A 24006-nucleotide genomic window follows, 5' to 3' on the forward strand; every position below is an offset into this window, starting at 1 on the left:
AGACGAAGAGAATTAAGCATAATTGTGGCTCTGGCTTGCCAATAAGTGACCTCACTATAAAACTCCAGGCCCGTTTCCCATTTGCAAATATGTCACTGTCCAAAACTAAGACTTGAATGAAGGAGAAATTTACCTGATTGTTTCACATAATTTTTTCAAAACCGTAGCGTAAACCAATATCCCAATAAAACCCAAAATCTCAACGTTACCATCTTTAGAAACCTGGCTTCTACCTCACTGCTGTGCTGGGCGTCCACAACCAGCATTCTGGCCTGCCACTGGTCCACTTCTGCTTCCAGCTTCTGCACCCTCTGTTGATTTAGAGCCCTAAAAATGGGAAGCACAAAAGAGTGTTATAGAAAAGAATCATCCAGGCATGGGATGCCTGAGAATTACAGGACACTCTTCTGAGAAGCTAGTAGTGTCAAACGTAGTAGCCTACAGATGCTCAGAATATCTCAGAGTTGCAAATGACCATTAGTAGCCTCAGCTTCAGGTTAAGACGCTAGGGCTCGTAGGAATTACATAACTTGTCTCATCCATGATTCAATTTGCCTTGATACATTAGACTCTCAATATGTGTTGCTTATTTATGGGCTAGTACTTTTATACTAGTAAGAATATATCACTAGTAAAAAAACCGTATCACCTCCATATGGATTGGTTTGCTGTTGAGAATTTTGCTTCTAAATACAACAGCTACCTAGAATTTTATTGTGATGGAAATCAATATTTTTAAAACCATTCCCCTTGACTTTTTTTTTAATTCAAAGACAATACATATTCACACTGTAGAAAATAAAGAAACCCACAATGAAGAAAAAAAAATTTACTTGTTCTCCCACAGTATAGAGGCAATATGCACCACCAATACACACATTACATTTTTAAAGGCCGTATTAAACTCAGAGCACCTGTTCTATAACCTCAAGGGAAAAGTTGTACAAAATCTTTGAAACTAATTCAAAGGAGTTAACTTATAAAGCTTGGCTAGACATAGTTCTCAGAATTATTCAACTAAAATAATTCTTAATCTTGAAATAGGATACTAACAAATGGATAATTAATTCAAACTGAAGTAGGCATTTATCTTCAAGTATCTTGACAATTACTATTCTGTAGGCCCAAGGGCAGAATTAGGTTTAAATGGTAAGGAAAAAAGCAAGGGTAAAACAGCAATATATTAGATGAATTTCTAGGATACATAGTCCCTCACATCACTAGAAAAATTTTAAATTTTTGAAAATCATGTTCGTTTCCAATCTGAGATCACCCCTAACTTGCTAATTCTTTAAATATTTCCTACTAGTCTTTCACAAAGGAAGATACAAAGTGACTTCATTTCCTGACTGCACACTGCTCCTTAGTATAATGCAGTAATGTCAAGGACAGAAGAATAATCTCAGGTACCTTTCTTTCTTGAGGCCTGCGATCTCTGAGTCCCTCCGCCCAAGCTCCATTTGTACTTTTTCCAGAGCACCTTGCATCTTACTGTGAGAAGCCAGCACATTCTCCAACATGATTGTAACTTTGCAGTTGTCTTCCTTGGCCTCTGCTAATTGTCGCTGAAAGTTTCCCACCTAATTGGAAATGAAACAAGGCAGATATTTGATCCTTTCTGATCACTCTTACTCTGCTTCTGAGTCCCACTGCTCCTAGGAAAGAGTACAGAACCCTGGCAGGATAGAATGCAAAGATGAAAAATTAAAACTATGTATTATCTTTCAAAAAAAATTTTTTTTTTTTATTATCTTTATTTTGTTTCTTAAGTTATTGTGACTTTGAGAAAAAGAAACCTAGGCTGCAGATTCTACAGAGAACTCTGCAGTGCTTCCCAACCATTGTCATGTCAAGCACGTATACAGACTGCAGACACTGCGATCAACAACTTCTTGGGTCCTGAGGTGGTTCCAGACTGTCCATCTCTGGTCCTGCCCATCTGTTTTGTGATGGGGGCAGAAATGGGGGCACCCATCTGAAACCCATCAGAATTACCTGAAGATAAAAGACTCTAGGAGAAAGTGGAAGCTGCTGAAGTATGAGGTAACCTGCAGCCCTCTTCAGAGAGGCAAAATTTAGCACCTGCTCTCTAGGAAACATTTGGGATGTTTAAAATGCTAGTGGTAGTAGCATCAGAACCTAACTTCAGGTGGGATAATGAGAATCACCATCAGCACAAAGCTGATACCCATGAAGTGGGGGCCAGACATACCACCATTCTTCAAGCCTTTTTACCAATTCTGACACCAGCCATCCCTCCCAAAGCACTCTCTACTTCTCTGCTGGGTTTGATAATTCGTTGCAATAACCACACAGAACTCACAGACTATTTTTATTGTTAAGTAGTTTATTGGAGCCCTGGTGGTGTAGTGGTTAAGAGCTTGGCTGCTAAAAGTTGGTGGTTTGAATCCACCAGCCACTCCTTGGAAACCCTATGAGACAGTTCTACTCTGTCCTATAGGGTCGCTATGGGTCAGAATTGACTTAACGGCAATGGGTTTGGTTTTTTAACAGGGTACAACCCGTCATTAGCATCAACAGGGTACAGCTCGTGATCAGGATCGAAAGGCTACAACTCAGGATCAGGAAACACGTAGGCAAAGTCTGGAAGGGTCCCCCGAAGTGGAGAGCACATCCCTCCCTTCTTTAGTGCAGGACAACTCTTAGCTCCTTTTGGGTGTGCAAGCAAGCAAGGCTTTTTCTCTGCCGTGCACACCCCTTCTCAACCATGCAGATCTTCTCTCAGTACCCGCAGGACAGGCCTTCACTAGTTCCCTTCATTATAGAAACATAATACAGTGGGCTGAGAAGAGGCCTGTCCTAAGGGGGCCAGGGGGAGGCCTGTCCTGAGGGGGCTGAATGGGGGCCTGCTCAGCTGAGAGGGGGCGTGCACAGCAGACAGAAGGGTCTACTTGCTTCCACAGTTGGCCGAGAAAGGCTGAGAGACTCGTCCTGCCCTGAAGAAGGGAAGGATGTGTTCTCCTCCTCAGAGGAGACATTCATACTTTGCACACATGCTTCCTGATTCTGATCCTGAGTTGTAGCCTGTTGATCCTGACCCTAAACTGTGCTCTGTTACCTCCTTAATAAGCCACTTCACTGAAGTATGGTGTGTACTTTTTTTTTTTTTTATTATTATCGTGCTTCACAGGAAAGTTTAAGACCAAATGAGTTTCTCGTTAAACAATACAGGAATTGTTTTGTGACACCCTTTGCCAACCCCCCGATGTGTCAATACTCTCACCTTCTTGACTTCGAATTCCCCATTTCCATTCATCCAGTTTTCTTGTTCCTTCTGTTTTTGGTTTTGGGATCGTGTGCCCATTTAGTCTCATATACATGGTTGAACTACATGTGTTACTGTTTATTTTATAGGCCTGTCTAATCTTTGGCTGAAGAGTGAACTTCAGGAGTGACTTCAGTCCTGAGTTTAAAGGGTGTCTGGGGGCCGTACTCTCAGAGTTTCTCCAGGCTCTGTCAAATCAATAAGTCTGGTCTTTTTTTTGTGAGTTTGAATTTTCTTCTACATTTTTCTCCTGCTCTGACCAGTACCCTCTATTGTGATCCCAGTCAGAGCAGTTAGTAGAGGTAGCTGGGTACGATCTAGTTATGCTGGACTCAGTCTGGTGGAGGCTGTGGTAGTTGTGGTCCATTAGTCCTATGGACTAATCTTTCCCTTGTTTCTTTGGTTTTCTTCATTCTCCTTTGCTCCAGGCATGGTAGGACCAGTAGATGTATCTTAGATGGCCACCTACAAGGCTTTAAGACCACAGACGCTACTCCCTAAAGTAGGATGTAGAACAACTTATAACCTACGTTACGCCAGTTGTACTAGATGTCCCGCAAGACCATGGTCCCCAGTCCTCAGCCCAGTAACTCAGTTCCTCAGGGAGTTTGGTTGTGTCTATGAATCTTCTACAACTTTGCCTTGGTCAAGTTGTGCTGATTTCCCTAGTATTGTGTACTGTCTTTCCCTTCACCAAAGTTACCACTTATCTATTGTCTATTTAGTATTTTTCCCTCCCTACCCTTCCCCTCCCTCGTACCCATCAAAGATTGTTTCTTTCTGTATGTGAACATTTTCATGTGTTTTTATAATAGTGGTCTCATACAGTATTTGTCCTCTTGTGATTGACTTATTTCACTCACATAATGCCTTCTAGATTCATCCATGTTGTAAGATGTTTTGCAGACTCATTGTTATTCTTTATTGGTGCATAGTATTCCATTGTGCATACGTACCATAGTTTGTTTATCCATTCATCTGTTGATGGGCACTTAGGTTTCCATCTTTTTGCTATTGTGAATAATGCTGCCAATGAATCTAGGTGTGCATATGTTTATTTGCGTGATGGCTCTTATTTCTCTAGGATATTCTCCTAGGCTGGAGCCCTGGTGGCACAGTGGTTAAGAGCTACTGTGAGCAATGGCTGTTAACCGAAAGGTTTGCAGTTTGAATCTGCCACCTGCTCCTTGGAAACCCTATGGGGCAGTTCTTCTCTGTCCTATAGGGTTGCTATGAGTCAGAACTGACTTGATGGCAACAGGTTTGGTTTGGTTTTTGGTATACTCCTAGGGAGTGAGAAATATGGTATTTCTATTTCTAGCTTTCTAAGGAAGTGTCATGTTGTTTTGCAAAACGGTTGTTATCATTTTGCATTTCCACCAGCAGTCATAAGAGTTCCAATCTCCCCAAAGCCTCTGCGATATTTGTTATTTTCTGTTTTTTTTTTTTTTTTCAATTTGTGCCAGTAATATCGGGGTGAGATTGTATGTCATTGTGGTTTTGATTTGCATTTTTTTTTTTTTAATGGCTAGTGATCACGAGCATTTCCTCATGCGTATGTTGGCCACCTGAATGTCTTCTTTGGTCAAGTGTCTGTTCATACTTTCCCAATTTTTTAACTGGATTGTCTTTTTGTTGTAAAGGTGTTGGATTTTCCTATAGATTTTAGAGATTAGACCTTTGTCGGACATGTCATAGTCAAAAATTTTTTCCCAGTCTATAGGTTTTCTTTTTACTCTTATTCAGTTCCATTGGTCAATGTGTCTCTCATTGTACCAGTACCAGGCTGTTTTGACTACTACTGTAGCTGTATAGCAGGTTCTACAGTCAGATAGTGCCAGGCCTCCTACTTTGTTCTTATTCTCCAATAATGCTTTACTTATCTGGGGCCTCTTTCCTTTCCATATCAAGTTAATGGTTAATTTTTTCCATCTTGTTAAATAATTCTATTGGTGTTTGGATCAGGATTCCACTGTATTTGTAGATTGCTTTGGGTAGAATTGACATTTTCACAATGTTAAGTTTACTTGTCCATGAGCATCGTATATTTTTCCATTTATATAGGTCTCTGTTAGTTTCTTGCAGTACTGTATTGTAGCTTTCTTTGTACAGGTCTTTTATGTCCCTGGTTAGATTTATTCCTAAGTATTTTATTTTTTAGGGGCTATTATAAATGGTATTGCGATGGCACTGGATTGGCTTTCCTTTCATATTTCTCTTCATTGGTGTATTGGAATCCAACTAATTTTTATATGTTTATCTTGTATCCTGCTACTCTGCTGAATCTTTCTATTAGTTCTCATGGTTTTCTTATGGAGTCTTTTGGGTTCTCTATCGTTTGTGAATAGGGATAGTTTCACTTCTTCCTTACCAATTTGGATGCACTTATTTCTTTTTTCCTGCCTTACTGCTCTAGCTAGGACTTTCCGCACGATGTTAAAATGGAGTGGTGATAAAGGGCATCCTTGTCTTGTTCTCATTCTCAGAGAAAATGTTTTCAGCCTCTCTCTGCTGAGAGTGATGTTGGCTGTTGGTTTTGTATAGAAGCCCTTTATTACGTTGAGGAATTTCCTTCTATTCCTACCTTATTGAGTTTTTATCAGGAATGGGTGTCGGACTTTATCAAATGCCTTTCTGTGTTGATTGAGATGATCATGTGATTCTTTTGTTTTATTTATGTGCTGGATTATGTTGATTGATTTTCTAGTGAACCATCCTTGCATACCTGGTATGAATCCACTTGGTTGTGGGTTTTTTTTTTTTTTTTTTTTGATATGATGCTGAATTGTATTGGCTAGAATTTTGCTGAGAATTTTTGCATCTATATTCACGACAGATATTGTTCTGTAATTTTCTTTTTTGTGTGTGTGGTGTCTTTGCCTGGTTTTGGTATCAGAGTTATGCTGGCTTCAAAGAACAAATTCGGAGTCCTTTTCTGTGTTCTAAAATAGTTTGAGCAGTACTGGTATGAGCTCTTCTCTGAATGTTTGGTAGAATTCTCCAGTGAAACCATCTGGGCCTGGGTTTTTTTTGGGGGGGGAGCTTTTTTTTTATTACCTTTTTAATCTCTTACGAGTCTATTCAGATTTTCGACCTCAGTTTGTGTTAGTGTAAGTAGGTAGTTTGTTTCTAGAAATTTGTCCATTTCCTCTAGATTTTCAAATTCATTGGAGTACAGTTTTTCATATTACTATGTTATGATCCTTTTTATTTCTGTTGGGTCTGTTGTAGTGTCCTCCCATTTCATTTCTTATTTGGGTTATTTGTGTCTTCTCCTGTTTTTCTTTTGTCAGTGTGCCCAATGGTTCATCGATTTTGCTGACTCTGTCAAAGAACCAATTTTTGGTTTTGTTGATTCTTTCTATTGTTTTTCTATTCTCTATTTCATTTTCTTTCTGCTCTGATCTTTATTTCCTTTCTTCTGGTGGCTGTAAGCTTCTTTTGCTATTCTCTTTCATTTGTTCAAGCTGTGTAGCTAATATTTTGATTTTGTCTCTTTTTTGATGTGTGCATCTATTGCTATAAATTGACCTCTAAGCACTGCCTTTGCTGTGTCCCAAAGGTTTTGGTATGATGTATTCTTATTCTCATTTGATTCTAGGAATTTTTTGACTCCATCTTTGATTTCTTCTATTACCCAGTGGTTTTTAAGCAAAGTGTTATTCAGTTTCCATGTTTTTTTTTCCTTGTTCTTCTTGTTATTAATTTCTTTTATGGCATTGTGATCAGAGAAGATGCTTTGTATTATCTCAATGTTTTAGATTTTGTTGAGGGTTGCTTTGTGGCTTAAGATGTGGTCTATTCTGGAGAATATTTCATGTGTATTGGAAAGGAATGTATACTTTGCTACTGTTGGATGGAATGCTCTACAGTGTCTATGAAGTCAAGTTGGTTGATTATGGCCTTTAGATCTTCCATATCTTTGCTGAGTTTCTTTCTAGATGTTCTGTCCTTTACTGAGAATGATATGAAGTCTCCTACTATTACCATGGAACTGTCAATTTTACTTTTCAGTTTTGTTAGAGTTTGTTTTGTGTAATTTAGAGCCTGTTGTTGGATGTATAGATATTTTTTATGGGTATGTCATCATGGTGGATTGTCCCTTTAATCATTACATAATGTTCTTCCTTGTCTTTTATGGTGGGTTTTGCTTTAAAGTCTATTTTATCTGAAATTAGTATTGCCACTCCTGCTTTTTTTTGGTGGCTGTTTGCTTGATATATTTTTTTCCATCCTCTGAGTTTTAATGTATTTATGTCTTTGTTTCTAAGGTGTGTCTCTTGTAGACAGCATATTGATGGGCCATGTTTGTTCATCCATTCTGTCACTTTCTGTCTCTTCACTGGTGCATTTAATCCATTCAGGTTTAGCGTGGTTATCAATATGTGTGAGTTTACTGCTGTCATTTTGTAGTTTATTTATTTATTTACTTTTCGTGGTGCTGATGTTTTCTTTGTTCCTTTTGTTCTCCTGTGCTGAGTTCTTATTGTTTGTGGAATTTCTTTTCATTTATTTTGTTTTTGTGTTTGAGACTTTGTTTTTCTTCTTTACATTGATGAGCAGGTTTATTAACTTTCTTTGTGGTTACCTTGAAATTTACCCCTATCTTCCTAAGTTTGAACCAGTCTTTTATTACTTGATTATCTTCTCCATTTGAAAGTTCTATACCTACACCATTTATCCTCCTCCCCCACAACCCTTTATTGTTCTTATGTTGTCATTTACAGATTGATGTCTCTGGTTCCCTGTTGTAAATCTTTTAGTTTAATCCTTGAAAATTCATTACCTAGGATGGTATCTGGCTGATGCTGTTCTGGGTTCTATGTTCAGGTTGTTGTCTGATGTTCTTGGTTCTCTAACTGAAGGACTCTCTTTAATATTTCTTGTAAGTTTGATTTGCTTTTTTACATATTTCCTCAATTTCTGTTTATCTGGAAATGTTCTAATTTCACCATCATATTCGAGCAAGAGTTTTGCAGGATGTATTATTCTTGTTTTTTTTTTTTTCTTTTGTTGTTTTATATATGTCATCCCATTGCCTTCTTCTCTACATGGTTTCTACCAAGTAATTTTTTGTTTTATTGTTTCTCCTTTGTATATGACTTTTTGTTTTTCTCAAACTGCCCTCAGGATTTTTTGTGTTTGGTTTTGGCGAGCGTGATTATGATATGTTTTGGTGACTTACTTTTGGGGTCTATCCTACGTGGGCTTCATTGACCTTGAATTGTCAGCTTTTCATCTTTCATGATATTAGGAAAGTTTTCTGTCAGTAAATCTTCAATGATCTTCTTTGTTCTTTCTATTTTCTCCTCGTTCTGGAACTCCGATCACACGCACATTTTTGGGCTTAATTGTGTCCCAAATAAGTCCTAGGTTTTCTTCATTCTTTTCTCTGATTTTTCCTCAAACAAAGTGGTATGCATGGATTTGTCTTCAATTTCACTGATGCTGTCTTCCACTGTTTCAAATTTGTTCCTAAAACTTTCAATTGCATTGTCCATTTCTGAAATCTCATTGTTTATCTTTTGGATTCCTAATTGCTGTCTTTGTATGTCTTTCTAATTGTTTATTTATTTTGATATTTTCCCTGTATTATTTTCCTGAATTCTTCCATTGCTTTGTCTTTTTTTTTCCCTGATTTTGTCTGTATTTTTCAAGATTTTATTTTTTCCTTAGTTTTGTCTTTTTCCTTCACCTCTTTCCTAATCTCTTGGACAGCCCTGAATATTAGACTTGTGAATTTTCTACCAGGTAGTTAGTCCCAGTATCTTTTCTTCTACTGGAAGGTCATCTGGTGTTTCATTTTGGTAGCTTACTGGATCCAGCCTATCCTGTTTTTTTATGTTTTGATGTTGTCAGTTGTGTACAGGGTTGCTATGAGTCGGAATCGACTCGACAGCAGTGGGTTTTTTAGTTGTCTTCCAGACATTCAGGCATTATTTTGTTCGTTTATTGATTGTAGGTTTGTTTTTTTTATCCTGCTTTTTTGTTTTATTTGGTTATGTCAGGTGGGCATACTGGGAGTGTTCTGTTGCTTGCTTGTCTGGACACGATAGTTCTCACCACCTTGTCCAGGTGGGCAGGGCTGGTCATTCAGCTATGGTGCAGCAGAGCAGGTCCAGCAGGGGGGTGATGGGGCAGAGATGGGTCATTTGTCTGCGGCAGGGACCTGGGCTAGGGGGTGGGTCTGGGGTGGTGTGGCAGGGTGGAGTCAGAGGCCCAGAGGTCTGCACCAGTCCTGCATGAGGGTGTGTGTGGTGGTTGGCAGAATGGGGCCAGAAAGTGGTATGGGGTGGGGTCTGGCAGTCCGGAGGTCTGCGCTAGTCCTGCTGAGGTGCATGGTGCTCACCAGGGTGGGTCTTGAGGCAGCATGGGGCAGGGTTTGGGGGTCCAGGGGTCTGCACTGGTCCTGCTCAGGGTGTAGGGCTTCGTTGGGGGGGGCAGTTTGGGACCAGATCCAGAGGTCCATGTCAGTCCTGCTTGGGGGCATGTTGCTCTGCCAGGTGGCGCTGAGGGATGGCATGGGGTGAGGTCTGGGGGTCCAGGGGTCTGGGCCAGTCCCGCTTGGCTGGGTGGGGCAGGGGGGCAGTGCAGGGTGGGGTCCAGGGACCATGCTGGTCCAGCTTGGGGGTGTGGCATTTGGCAGAGTGGCACCAGGGGTGCATTGGGGCAGGGGCTAAGGGTCTGTTCTGGTGCCAGTTGGAGGTGCGGTGCTTCATAGGTGGTATAAAGAGGCAGGAGGGAAGGGAGAGGATGTGATGTGAGGAGCTAGGTGAGAGGGAGAAAGAGTAGATAGAAGGGAAAGAAACAAAAGCAAACAAAAATGGTGCCACAGCAGGAGCTGGCAGATGGGGGCAGGGCAGACCCAAGGAGACTGTGTGCTGGTAGCTGTCTAGCTGAGTCATGAGACACAGCCTGTGGAGAAGGGTGGAGGCAGTGCATGGGGCAAAGTGCACGGGAGAAAGGAAAGGAAGGAAGGGAAAGACAAGAAACAACAACAACAAAAAACAAAAACATAGCACTGAGGGAAACAGTTGTTGGGGGTAGGGTGCAGTTGGGGTGATGGTGAGCTGATGTTTCTCTTGCCAGGGCGGTGCAACACAGCCCATCAGGAAGGAGTGGAGGCAGTGCAGGGCACTAGGTAGGACGGAGAAGGAAGAGAAAGAAAGGGAACGGGGATAAAAGACTGTGCTAAGGGAGCCAGTGGGGGCAGAATGGACCATGGGCAGCAGTGAGCTGGTGTCTCTCCAGTTGAGCAACTGTGGGCCATTAGAAAGTGGCAGAGGCAGCATACAGGGCAGAAGAGTGAGTGGTGGGAAAGTGCATATATCTAGTTCCCAGGTGCTCTGTCTCCTGTTGGGAGCTCTGTGAAGTCACCTTCCTATACTCCCTGTCTGTGCTCCAAGATTGTGAAGCCATGCTGTGTTAGCTGGCATGAGACCTCCACTCTGTAGCTCTCCTCGTTTTCTGTTTTCTGTCAGTCTCTTTTTCCATTTGGTGGTTGATCTAGTTCTTTATTCCTTCATTTGGTGCTTAGGGTTCTAAGATTGATGTTAGTTTTTTGGGTCTTTGCTACAGATGGACAGCATGGTGCTTCTGTCTATAGTGCCATGTTGGCTCCACCTCCCTGGTCTGTAGGTTCTGTGTGACTATTGCAATGAATTATTGAACCCAGCAGAGAGTGCCACGGGGAGGATGGCTGGTGTCAGAATTGATAAAAAGGTTGGAGAGTGGAGATATGTCTGAACTCTACCTCAGCCTTGGACTGATCTTGATTTAGATTATCCTCCCTGAAGTTAGACAGGTTCTGACAACACTACTACCATTTTACTGTATGGGACCTCTGTTCTCACTAAGCACACACACTGCTAAGTAAAAAGCACTTAGTAATTTTATTTAAAATGAAATTATAGTAATGCTATATGATGATAATAAAACATAACCAGACAGGTTATTGGAGTCCCTGGGTGGTGTAAATGGTTAATGTGCTAGGCTAGCAAAGCTGCTAAAGGAAAGGTTGGAGGTTTGAACCCACCCAGAGGCATTTCAGAAGAAAGGCCTGGTGATCTCCTTCTGAAAAATCAGTCACTGAAAACCCTATGGAGCACAGTTCTACTCTGACACAAATGGGGTTGCCATGAGTTAGAATTGCCTTGATGGCAACTTTTTTTTAGGCAAGCCATTATTACCCAGGTCAGATGTGTTTCAACAGAAAAAAGTAGGACTTTTACTTTAAGATAGAAAGTTCAAAAAGTATTGGGAATTAAATAATGTATTTTTAAGGGAAATATTTTAAAAGTATTCTAGAGTTACCTTTTCTTTGGGGAAAAAAAAAAATTCTCCCAAAGCCAACTCTTCAGACAGGGATTGGACTGGACAATGGGATAGAAAATGATACTGGTCAAGAGTGAGCTTCTTGGATCAAGGAGACATATGAGACTATGGGCAGCTCCTGTCTGGAGAGGAGATGAGAGAGCAGAGGGGTTCAGAAGCTGGCTGAATGGACCTGAAAATAGAGAGTGGAAGGAAGGAGTGTGCTGTCTCATTAAAGGGAGAGCAACTAGGATGATATAGCAAGGTGTATATAAATTTTTGTATTAGAGACTGACTTGATTTGTAAATTTTCACTTAAAGCACAATAAAAATGAAAAAAAAAAAAGGAAAAAAAATTCTCCTCTGATTAATCCTCCTTCTGTCTTACTAAGGGTAACATGAAATTAAAGAATACGGCTCATGAAAGATTTCTTAAGCAACAGATTCAGAGAAGACTGATGTCTTGCCTTCCTGTTTTCTCTTTCCTCCAGAGCCTCAAGGTCTCCTTTCAATTTCTGACTCTCTTTCAGGGCTGTATCACGGCACCTCACTGCTAGAGAGAGCTCCTCTTCATTCTTTTCAAGAATGGATTTCACCTTAGAAAAAAAGAAATGATACATAAATTTTCCAAAACACAATGAAGCAGTGATTAGAATAAGACACAGCAATTTATAAACCCAACTTAAAATGCTCCATTAAATGCTTATCCACTGCTATATATATATAAAATCAGCTTTATTAGCTGCTTATCCCTTTAAAGAAAACTACAAAACAACAAAAATATGTGTATAAATAATCATGGGCAAACCTAATATATTAATCAGTTTCCATGAAAGACTAGCACAAGGATAGGCAGAACAAGACTATGCAGGTGAGGTGTAAAATGGGGAAAAAATTGATTATCATAGAACTAGCCCTTTTTTGAAAACATATGCGTGAGTTATTATAATAAAAACTAAGATGAATAAATATTGAATAACAGGAAGAAAGCAGTCTTACAGCAGAATGAATCCTAACTAGAAATATTAGAACTTTATATCCCTGAAACACTTTTAGAATATCCATTCAGTCATTTCAGATGATAAATGTACCATTTTAAATATTACTCTTTTTAACTTTTAATTTTGACATAATTATAGACACACAGGAGGTTGCAAAAATAGTACAAAGAGTCTCAGGTGCCCTTCACCCTGCTTCTTCTAGTGGTGACATCTGATATTGCTGTAGTACAGTATCAAAACCAAGAAATTGACATTGGTGCATTACTGTTAACTAGAGTAATTAGACTACAGAACTTATTTTGTCCTCTTTTTAATTAATTTTTTTCATTGTAGTAAAAATACATGTAACAAAACATTTGCCAGTTAAACAATTTTTGTATGTATAACTCAGTGCCACCATTAGTCTGTCAGTTTGTCGTATTGTGATGGCTTGCTACTACTGTGATGCTGGAAGCTATGCCACCCATATTTCAAATACCAGCAGGGTCACCCATGGTGGACAGGTTTAAGTGGAGCTTCCAGACATGTTGTAGCATGTATCAGGATTTCAGTTCTCTTGATGGCTGAGTAATATTCCATTGTATGTATGAACTCCATTTTGTTTAGCCATTTATCTGCTGATGGATATTTCAGTTGTTCCCACTTTTTGGCTATTGCAAATATGCTACAATGATCAGATTTGTTTGTGTTCCTGCTTTCAACTCTTTTGGGTTACATACCTAGGATTGAGATTACAGGGTCATATGACAGTTCTATATTTAACTTTTTGAGGAACTGCCTCAGTTTTCCACAGTGTCTGTACCATTTTGCATTCTCACCAGCAAGGCAGGAGGGTTCCAGTTTCTCCACATCCTCACCAACACCTGTTATTTATTTATCTATTTATTTTTAAATCATAGCCATTCTAGTGGGGGGGGGAGGTGGTATCTCTTTGTTGTTTTGATATGCATCTCTCTAATGACTAATGACTGAACTCATCTTTTCATGTGCCTGTTAGCCATTTGGTGAAATGTCTATTCAGGTCCTTTGCCCATTTTTCAATTGGGTTGTTTGTCTTTTGTTGTTAAGTTGTAGGGATTTAATATTCTGAATATTAAACCCCTATCCAATATATAATTCCCCCAAATTTTCTCCCACTCTGTAGGTTGTCTGTTCGCTTTGTTGATAAAGTCCTTTGATGAACAAAAAGTTTTTAATTTTTATGAGGGCCCATTTATCTATTTTGTCTTTTGCTGCTCCTGCTTTTGGTGTCATATCTAAGAATCCATTGTTAAAAACCAGGTACTAAAGCAATACCCTTATATTTTCTTTTAAGAGTTTTATGATTTTAGTTCTCACTTCTTAGGTCCTTGATCCATTTTGAATTGGTTTTTGTATATGTAGTGATGTATGGATCTAGCTTCATTCTTTTCCATGAGGAAATCCAGCTTTTCCAGCCCCATTTATTAAATAGGCTCTTCTTTCCCCATTGAATGGATTTAACATTCTTGTTAAAAATCAACTGACCGTACACAGGTACACACACACACAGGGTCGTATTCTATTGTATGGATGTATCACTATTTACTCATTCATCTGTTGATGAACACTTGATTTTTTTCCAGTTTTGAGTTATTACAAATAGAGCTGCTGTGAACATTTGTGGACAAGTCTTTCATTTATCTTGGGTAAATACTTTGGAGTGGAAGGGCTAGGTCATATTGTGGTAGTATGCTTCACTTTTAAAGAAACTACCAACCTGTTTTCCAAATTGTGGTACGGTAATGGATTGAATTGTGTCCCCCAACTTGGCTAGGCCATGTGTGGTTGCCCTCCATTTTGTGATTTTCCTATGTGTTATAAATCATGATCTCTGCCTATGGTTAAAGAGGATTAGGGTGGGATATAACACCCTTGCTCAGATCACATCCCTGATCCAATGTAAAGGGATTTTTCCCTGGGGTGTGGCCTGCACCACCTTTTATCTCTCAAGAAATAAAAGGAAAGGGAAGCAAGCACAGAGTTGCGAACCTCATACCATCAAGAAAGCAACACCAGAAGCAGAGCACATCCTTTGGAACTAAGGTTCCTGCGCTGAGATGCTCCCAGACCAAGGGAAGACTGATGACCTTCCTCCTGAGCCGCTAGAGAGAGAAAGCCTTCCCCTAGAGCTGGCGCCCTGAAATCAGACTTTTAGCCTACTCAACTGTGAGAGAATAAACTTCTCTTTGTTAAAGCCATCCACCTGTGGTATTTCTGTTATAGCAGCATTAGATGACTAAGACAGGTACCATTTTGCATTCCCTCCAGTAGTATATGAAAGTTCTAGTTGCTCCACATTCTTGCTAACACTTAGTGTGATCCATTTTTTAATTTCAGACATTTAAATAGATGTGTGGTAATATCACATTGTTGTTTTAATCTGCATTTCCTGAGTCACTGATGTTTAACATCTTTTCATTTACTATCCATATATCTTCTTTGAAGGAGCCCTGGTGGTGCAAATGGTTAAGCGCTTGGCAGCTAACTGAAAAGTTGGTGGTTTGAACTCACTCAGCAGTTCCGTGGGGGAAAGACCTGGTGATCTGCTTCCATAAAGATTACAGCCAACAAAACCCTATGGAGCAGTTCTACTCTGTCACATGGGGTCTATGAGTCAGAATCAACGAAATGGCACACAACAACATATCTTCTTTGGTGAAATATCAGTTCAAATATTTTGCACATCCTTTTTATTGGGTTGTTTTCTTACTAGTTTTCAGAGTTCTTTATAAATTCTGGAAACAAGGCCTTTATCAGATATGTAACTTGCAAATATTTTCGCCCAGTGTGTATCTTGTCTTTTCATTTTCTTAACAACGTCTTTGGAGAGCAGAAACTGTTAAATCTGATAAAGTTTCAGTTACAATTTTTTTTTTCTTTTATGGATCATGTTTTTTTTTTTTTATGTCAAATCTAAGAAATCTTTGCCTACCCCAAGATCACAAAGATGTTCTCCAATATTTTCTTCTAGAACCATTCTGAGTTAATTTTTATATATGGTGTAAGTTCTTCTTTTTGGACATATGGATATCCAATTATCCAGCAGTTTGTTGAGCAGACCATTTTTTCCTCTACTTTTCACTTTTGGTGAAAATGGATTGCTTATAAAATTAATTATTTTGATAGGTAACACATTCACATTACTTTTAAGGTACAAAAGGGTAAAGTGAAAAACCTCCCAGCCACCCAGTTTCCTTCCTCAAAAATAATGTTGTCAGTTTTTATGATTCATTTTAGAGATATTCAATGCATATATGAGGGTAAGTCAAAAAGTACTGCTACAAAATCATTGAAAGCTTCATTAAATAAAAACATCAAAATGTGAAGCTACTGTTTCTCAACATATCCTCCATCTAGATCTATACACTTCTGAAGGCGGTGTTTCCATCTCTCTAACCCTTCCCTGAAGAATAACGCACTCTTGAATTTACACCCAATCAAAACCGGAGTTTTGGCATCCTCAAGGGACTCAAATTGCATTCCTTTTAAGTGTTCTTTGAGTTTGGGGAACAGAGAAAAGTCTGAAGGGGCAAGATCGGGGCTGTAGGACGGACAGAGTAAGGTTTCTCAACAAAATTCTCGTAGGACAGCCCTTGCTACCCCCAAAGAGTGAGCAGGTGCATTGCCGTGATGGAAAAAAATTCCTTGGTGCAGCTTTCCTGGTCTTTTTCTTACCAATGGCAGTTTTCAATTTTCTTAAAACTTCTTCATAGTAAGCCCCTGTGATCATCCTGTGTCCTTTGAGAAAATATATCAAGATTACCCCTCTGGAATCCCCAAAAAACGTTGCCATAACCTTCTAAGGGGTCTTCCCTCTCCTGGCTCATCTTTGAGGTCTTCTTGACCTTCTTCAAAATGCTTGATCCATCTAAAAACTGTTGTTTTATGTGGGGCAGTATTCCCATAAACTTCAAAGCTTCGATGATTTAGGAACATGTCCACTTGAGTTTTGTTAAAAATTTGATAATTAGCCCTGACCTCAAAATCCTTTTTTTTTCCCCATGACACAAAAAGTATCCTTTTTTTTGAAGGCACTCTAACGAGACTAAGAAAAGTGTATTACTGAAAAGAACCTGTCTGCAGCCATTCACTGTCAAAGACATGTTCTGTTTGGAATAAACCTGTGCATGTATGAACTGGAACTTCAGCGGTAATACTTTTTTACTTACCCTTGTATAAGTGACTACATACGTACATATTCTTTACATTCCCCTTTTGCATACAAATATAACTTACTATATTCTTCTGAACCTTGTTTTTTTTTAAACCTCATAATATACATATCTTTAAGCAGTATTCCAAACTGTGGATACCCTGTGATTTGTTTAGCTAGTCTCAGCGATGGAATTTTAGTTGCTTCCAGTCTTTTGCTATTAAGAAACAATAGTGCAATAACTAACCTTGTACAGAATAGTACAAACGATGTCAACTTATAGATTATGATAACCTACTGGATTTTGTCGCAGAAAAGTACAAAAGGAAGAACATAGTTTTTAAAATTTTATCACTGTTTACAAGATAAAACATGAAAATGCCACTAATAAAAATGTTTACAGAAAGGAGCTAAATAGCAGTCAACTCTAGAAGACAAACTATAGTATTTTCTGTTTTTAAATATCAAGTAAATATGGATGCTCTAGTAAGTTCCCTTTGGAAAATATTTACCAGTGTTCAAGTTCTTGGAACTTCTATTAGTGTTCTTGGGGCTTCTATTATAAAATCAGTCTTTACCCAAACATTTTAGCTCTAGTGTTAAGATTAGGTAGAAATTTTGAATTTTTAAGAAATCACAATTAAGATTTCATAAAATCTCAATGGTTACTGTTTAACTAAATCTGATTTTTTTATATGCAAAATAAAAATTATTTATGCAATAACCAGAATAATGGTTTTGATTTACATTGCCAGTTTTTCCCATTTGGGAAGAACCAAATTTATTTGTTGTTACTCATACCTCCAAGCATTATCTTTTTACTACTTTTATTCAATCTTGTATAAATCTGAAATTTCCTTAAGACTGAATTTGTGGTCTTCACTTACCAAATCTCGCTTAGGAAAATTAGGCGATCCATCTCTTATTACTGGTCTTGAGGCAAGAATATCTATTTTGCCTTCCAGTCTTCCCTCCATAGTTTTAATAGCATTCAAAAGAGTCTTCAGAGAGATTCTAGAGTCTCCAATCTCCTGAGAAGATTTCATTGAAGGCAGGGTAGGTGCAAAGCTCACCCGGCGTGTAGAGTTTGGAATAACACTGGGCAAACCATCTGATGAAGTTCTTTCCCTTACATTGTTTACATGGGACCTAGGACTTTCAAGGAGTTTAGAAGACCCAGGCCTCTCTGGAGATTTCTTTTTTCTTGGAGGCATCACCATTAAACGCAATAAAATCAACTAAACTTAAAGTTATTTTTCAAGGAGTGCCTACTTTACTAGGAGAAACAACACAGGCAATGCTGAGTGAAGCACCAGTGGAAAATATACTTGAAAACGTGTTCCTTTGCTTTCAGAATGACGATATCATACTGTAAGGTGTGTCCTACTGAAGAAACAGACCTTAAACTAAACTCCCTGTAGGAAAGTGTATCTAATGGGGCCTCTTTTACCAACTTTGTGACCTCATCACTCATCAGTATAATCACGTGGTTAGAACCCTAGGAGTATTCCACTTGAAGACACATTCTAGTTCCTTGGTTACCAGCTGCCGTTGCATCAACTCCGACTCATGCAACCCCCTGTGTGTCAGAACAGAACTGTGCTCCATAGGTTTTCAATGGCTGATTTTTCCGACTTTGATCACCAGGTCTTTCTTCCAAGGAGCCTCTAGGTGGACTCAAACATCCAGCTTTTCTGTTAGCAACCGAGTGCATTAACCATTTGCACAATCTGGGGACTCCAGTTCCCTTGGTTACCAGGGGTATTTATATATATAAATCTTATAGACACAGGCTTATACTAAGACTTAAAGATTAACAAAAACCCAATTACATACATGGTACATTTGTAATTATTGAAATAAATTGCTTTTGGTTACACATTACTGAATTATTTTCTTTACTAAATGCCCTATTTGTGTAACTTCTTTTTTTATTTGTTGTTAAAATGCTATGTGACCTAAAAAAGGATATCAGCTTCAATAGCCACCAAGCTGACAAGTAAGCACCTTCATTACTAATACCTCTTTCAGATGATCTTCTGTCTGTTGCAGGTATACTTTGTTGGCACTGAGTTCTGAGTTTACCTATAATTAAAAAAAAAGTTTCTCACATCTGCCAACAATTTTTTAAGGCTCAATTCAATAAACCACTTTCCCTATGAAAGCATTTCTTGATGCTTCCAATTATAATGACATTCCCTATGAAAGCTCATAATACGATGTTTTTTTGAGAGGCCTAACTTTCTACTCTGTAATAGAGTTGCTTGAGTATATTCTTTTTTGGCCAAGGCAAAGTCATGAATGCTTGAATATATTCTTTACTCTCCAATTAAACATAAGCAAGTTAAATGTCCCAATCCTGCTTCAGGCATCTTTATGAATTCCTCTATAGTCTAGCAGAACCTTGCATACAGTGTTTTTAAAAATGTTTCTTGAATTTAAATGCGTTAAAAGAGAGAATATTAAACTTTGTGGGGTTGGACAGTGGGGGGTAAAGAATTTAACTTCGCTCAAATAATTTGGTCTTCGTGTTTGGTTCTTGAGAGAGAACTCTAAAACCTGGGAATTTCCCCAGTGTCTTCGATAAGTTCTCCAGGCCAAACCTGAGGGACTGGCCAGGCCAGAAAGACCATTACCTGATTATCAGCCAAGCTGGGGGCAGGTAGATGCCTCCCACACAACTCCATGCCCACATAATGAAGCCCAATAAAGACTCTGAACATGGAAGCTCCATAGGCTTCCTGTTTGGTGAAAGACATGGATGCATGTGGTACAGTAGCAAGTCCCTTTTGGGGACATGGAAGTTCCACACTGGGAATTCTCCCAGACCTTGCCCTGTTTCTCCACTTATATCCTTTTTTCTACAATAAAACTGTAATCATATGTATAGTACTTTTCTCAGTTCTTTGAGTCCTTTTAATGAATTATCAAACCCGAAGGGGTAATAGGAGCCAGGTGGTCAGAAGAGGGGCTCTGGAGACCCAAGTTGATGGCTGGCATTCTGAAGGAGTAGTGGGAAACCTCTAAATTTGTAGCCAGCAGGTCAGAGGTGAGGGTGTCATGGGGATTCCCAAGCTTGCGGCTGCGTGAGGTCTTAGGCAGACCTGGTGGTCTGGAGGACTGTGCCCTTTAACTTGTGAGATCTGACCTAGCTCTAGTGGTTAGGGTCAGAGAAGAAGTGCTGCATGTGTAGCTGGTGTTAGAACAAAGTTGAATTGATTTGACTGATGCTTACAGTTTGGTGTCACAGAACGGGGACTTTTATTTTTCTACACAGATGGTAAAGAGGGGGAAAAGGAGTCAATTTCTTAAACACTAATTAAAACAATATAGAGGAAATCTGCTTTGGTAGATATTAATCACACCTGAGCATATTTGATCTCTAGTGCCTTATTCATCTTGCGTAGCTGGTCATTGTGTAACCTGGTGTCAGTAAGGCAATGTAGTTGTTCTTCTAGCTGTTTAACTTTTGCCTAGGTGAAAAACAAATGAATAATAAATAAAGACTCATTAATGAAAACCCTACAGAACACACTTGTACTCTGACACACACGGGGTCACCATGAATTGGAACTGACTCAACAGCAGCTGGCAAATGGTATGTAGTATTACTTTGTGAGATATTACTCTAGTGTATCTATTTAACATATCCTCTTACACTTTTTTTTTCTTACACTGCTGGTAGGATTTTAAATAGATATAACCACTTCTAAAGATAAATTTCACAAAAATCGTGTAAGATATGTACATCCTAAAACCCAGTTATTCTACACCTATGACTTATATCTAGCCTAAGAGAATCTTTTATGTATAAGTACAAGGAGACATATATAAGAATTCATCATAGCAGCATTGATTGTAATTTTGGAAGCAACTGGAAACTACCTAAATATCCATCAACAGAAAAATGAATAAATAATTATGGCATATGTGATGGTTAAGGCTGTGTGTCAGTTTGGCTGGGCCATGATCCTCAGTGGTTTGGCAGTTATATAATGGTGTAGTCATCCTCCATGATTTGATCTGATGTGACTGTCAATCAGTTGTAAGGGGGATTTCCTCAGGGGTGTGGCCTGCATCCAATATATATATATGGATGTTCTGGCAAAGTTCGCTGCACACCTCCTCTGGATCCTGCATCCACCTTGTCATCATCTGACCTACAGTTCTTGGAACTTGAGCCAACGCCTTGTTGTATTGCCCACCAATTTTGGGATTCATCAGTCTCCATGGCCTGTGAGCCAGCAGCCTGCCTTCTGACCTGCCAATCTTGGGTTTGTCAGCCCCTGAAGCTATGTGAGTCAGGAGAAGCCTCCAGCCTGACGCCTGACCCACGGACTTGAGACTTGCCAGCTTCTACAGCTGTGTGAGCCATTTCCTTGAGATAAATCTTTCTGTATATATATATATGTATATATACATATATATATGTATATATGTATAGACACACACGTATATATACGTATATACATGTTTCACTGGTTCCGCTTCTCTAGAGAACACAGCCTAAGGCAGTATATTTATATAATAGAATACTATGTTGTTGTTGTGTGCCAACTAATCGATTCTGACTCAAAGTGATCCTATAGGACAGAGTAGAGCTGCCCCATAGGGTTTCCAATTACTGCTACATGTTTCTCCTGTTGAGTGGCTAGTGGGTTCAAACTGCTGACCTTTTGGTTAGCAGCTGAGTGCTTAACCACTGTACCACCAGAGCTCCTTAATGGAATACTATGCAACACTGAAAATAAAATGTGAGATAGCAGCTTGTGGCACTGCCAGTTTAAAAAAATACCTAAAATCCAGTATTTCTAACAAGTCAATTCTGAAAACACATCTTTTATCTTAAGATTCATATCTAATATTTTTAATACATTATAATCCAATTGAGAAAGAACACACAGCAGATTGTTATGTTTTAGTATGCAGCTCTTCCTTTAAATTCTCTTGCAAGAGTTATGTGTTATAAGAGCAGTTTTCTTAGGGCTGATGGAGTCTGCCTTTAGAATGTTCCAGTCCAAGGAATAACATAAAAGACAAGTGAATTAATAGTTTCAAAAGTGTTTCAGCTTTCAAAGACTATCAGAAATCTTAAGCCCTTATTATAGGAGTATAGACAGAAAAAAAAAAGGCATATATTTTCTTTAAGATTATGTAGATAACTTCTCTCAGATTATGTAGTACAGGTCTGAAAGGTCAGACAGATGACATCAGACCAATTCATAAATTTTAAGAGCATTCCATTCCCAGCCAAAATTTGGTTTTAAGTGTGCTATAAAAAAAAAAAAATTTTTTTTTTGTTTTTTTTTTATGAGCATTTGGGATTTTGTTTTATATTTAAAAATACACTTCATTTCTCTCAGAAAAGCTAAAAGGTCAAAATCATGAGCCATAGTTTTTCATGGGATCATTAATTTCACAGAGGAGAAAATCCTTCCTGTGATAATCTGTATACCCAGCCTGTAATGCTGACTATCTTTCCCAGTAAGAACTAGATAAGAGAGGTATGCCTAACACCCTCATTTCACAGGTGAATAAGTTGAAAGCCAAGAAAATTAAGATTTATCCAAGGTTACAAAGTGTAGATGATTATATTTAAATGCACCATTGCCTCTGGAGAATATGAATTAAAAGCACACCAATAGTGAACAAATAACTTTATCTTTTTATTGGACTAGTAATACATCATTTCACAACCATGATCTATCAACTACCCTTCAGATGTCTGCTGCTTCTGGGCCCGATCTTGCAGGTAACCCCTTGAGCAGATGAGGATGAGGTTAATGCTGATGTGCTTGGCACAGCCTCTAATGAACTTATCAAATCAGCTCTATGGTAAAGCTTAATTGAGATTCACTTCATCCATTAGTCCAGTGGTCCTCAACTATGGTTGCATATTGCAATCACCTGAGAGGCTTTACAAACTTGATGTCTGGAACCTACTCTCTGAGATTCTAATAGCTCTGGGGTAGAGCCTTGTCACGGGAACTTTCACCCTATATTTTATGAGGAAAGATTTTAAACATACAGAAAGGTTGAAAAAATTTTACTGTGAAAATGCGTTTACCCATCATCTAAATTCTACCATTTAAAATTTTACTATTCTTAGTTTATCACATATCTGTCGTTCACTGTATCCATCCATCAATCTATCGTTTTTCTTTCTTTTTTTAAAAAGATGCATTTCAAAGTAACTGGCAGACATCATACATTTCCTAGTATAGGGCTTTTTAAAAACTCCCCACATGATTCTAAAGTGCAGCCAAGGCTGAGAACCACTGATTTGGACTTCAGTGTTTCCACTGGAGTTGCTTTAAAGCAGGGCTTTGAACTGGTTCATTCCAGTTTGAACCCCAGCTCAGAATTTACATTTCCACCCCAGATATACTGAATCAGAATCTACATTTTAACAAGACCCTCAGTGACTCTTATGGGTGGAAATGCAAATTCTCAGCAGGGTTCAAGCTGGAAAGAGCCAGTTCAAAGCCCTGGTTTAAGGCAGGCCTACCCATATAAGTGGCAGGAAGTATGACTCCATTTTAACCTAATCTGCTGTGTGGATTCCACAGGGACAAAAACCGCAGGTAGCAAAAGAATAATATCATATTCATCAGATCTGTCCTATTGCCTCTAAGTTCCAATTTCCCAGGTTATTGTTTTTCAAAACTGTTATAACAACTCAGCAAAAAAGAGATCATGGCTCTCTACAATCTCAGTGAATGACCAAGCATAAAATAAATTACAATAAAGCGTCAAATAGTCACAGAATAGGTTTTGGCTTCACAGTTTCAGGCTTCATCATTATACTATAGGTATTTGAATAGATGTCAATTGGATTTTAATGAGGCAACAAACTTAGGGAGGTTCAGAGACTCATGGAAAGTTACAGAATCAGTACATGACAGAGCTAGGTCTTCTCAAAATCCATCAATATTTAGCTTGACAATTGGTATTAAAAAAAAAAAAGGCAACGAAAATCAGAAAATAAGTGCTCATACCTGGAGTTTTCCCTTTTCATAGGCCAGTTTATTTTTACTATTAGCAATTTTTCCCAAGGCCTTTTCTACCTGCTGCTGGGCAAGCTGCTAAAGCAAGCACAGGTATTAGTACCTCTAGGCATAGAAAGGAAAAACTATTTTCTTTTTTAACAAGTATTTATACCTTTACTGTTTCTATAGTAACATAACCAAGATTCATATTTATTTCCTACTGCTGCCTCTTAGTTTTTCCCT

The 24006-nt window shown here is 38.8% G+C and overlaps 1 protein-coding gene across 2 annotated transcripts in view; it reads right to left on the bottom strand.

The window, feature by feature from the left end:
- The window catches only part of CCDC150 (coiled-coil domain containing 150), a 91527-nt gene that overhangs the window by 22533 nt on the left and 44988 nt on the right, over positions 1-24006 (bottom strand). Inside the window, exons 15-20 of one of the 2 annotated variants that reach the window (XM_010602641.3) lie at positions 23773-23856; positions 20140-20247; positions 18797-18859; positions 12067-12195; positions 1411-1580; positions 234-327 (exon numbers count right to left, since the gene is read on the bottom strand). In XM_010602641.3, the coding sequence (XP_010600943.3) occupies positions 234-327; positions 1411-1580; positions 12067-12195; positions 18797-18859; positions 20140-20247; positions 23773-23856 (648 nt within the window). Of the gene's footprint in view, positions 1-233; positions 328-1410; positions 1581-12066; positions 12196-17661; positions 18163-18796; positions 18860-20139; positions 20248-23772; positions 23857-24006 lie in introns of those variants that run through there. The other variant, XM_023542637.2, reaches the window with a different exon arrangement.

The sequence above is a fragment of the Loxodonta africana genome, chromosome 6, assembly GCF_030014295.1.
Source record: "Loxodonta africana isolate mLoxAfr1 chromosome 6, mLoxAfr1.hap2, whole genome shotgun sequence".
NCBI classification, from domain to species: Eukaryota; Metazoa; Chordata; class Mammalia; order Proboscidea; family Elephantidae; genus Loxodonta; species Loxodonta africana.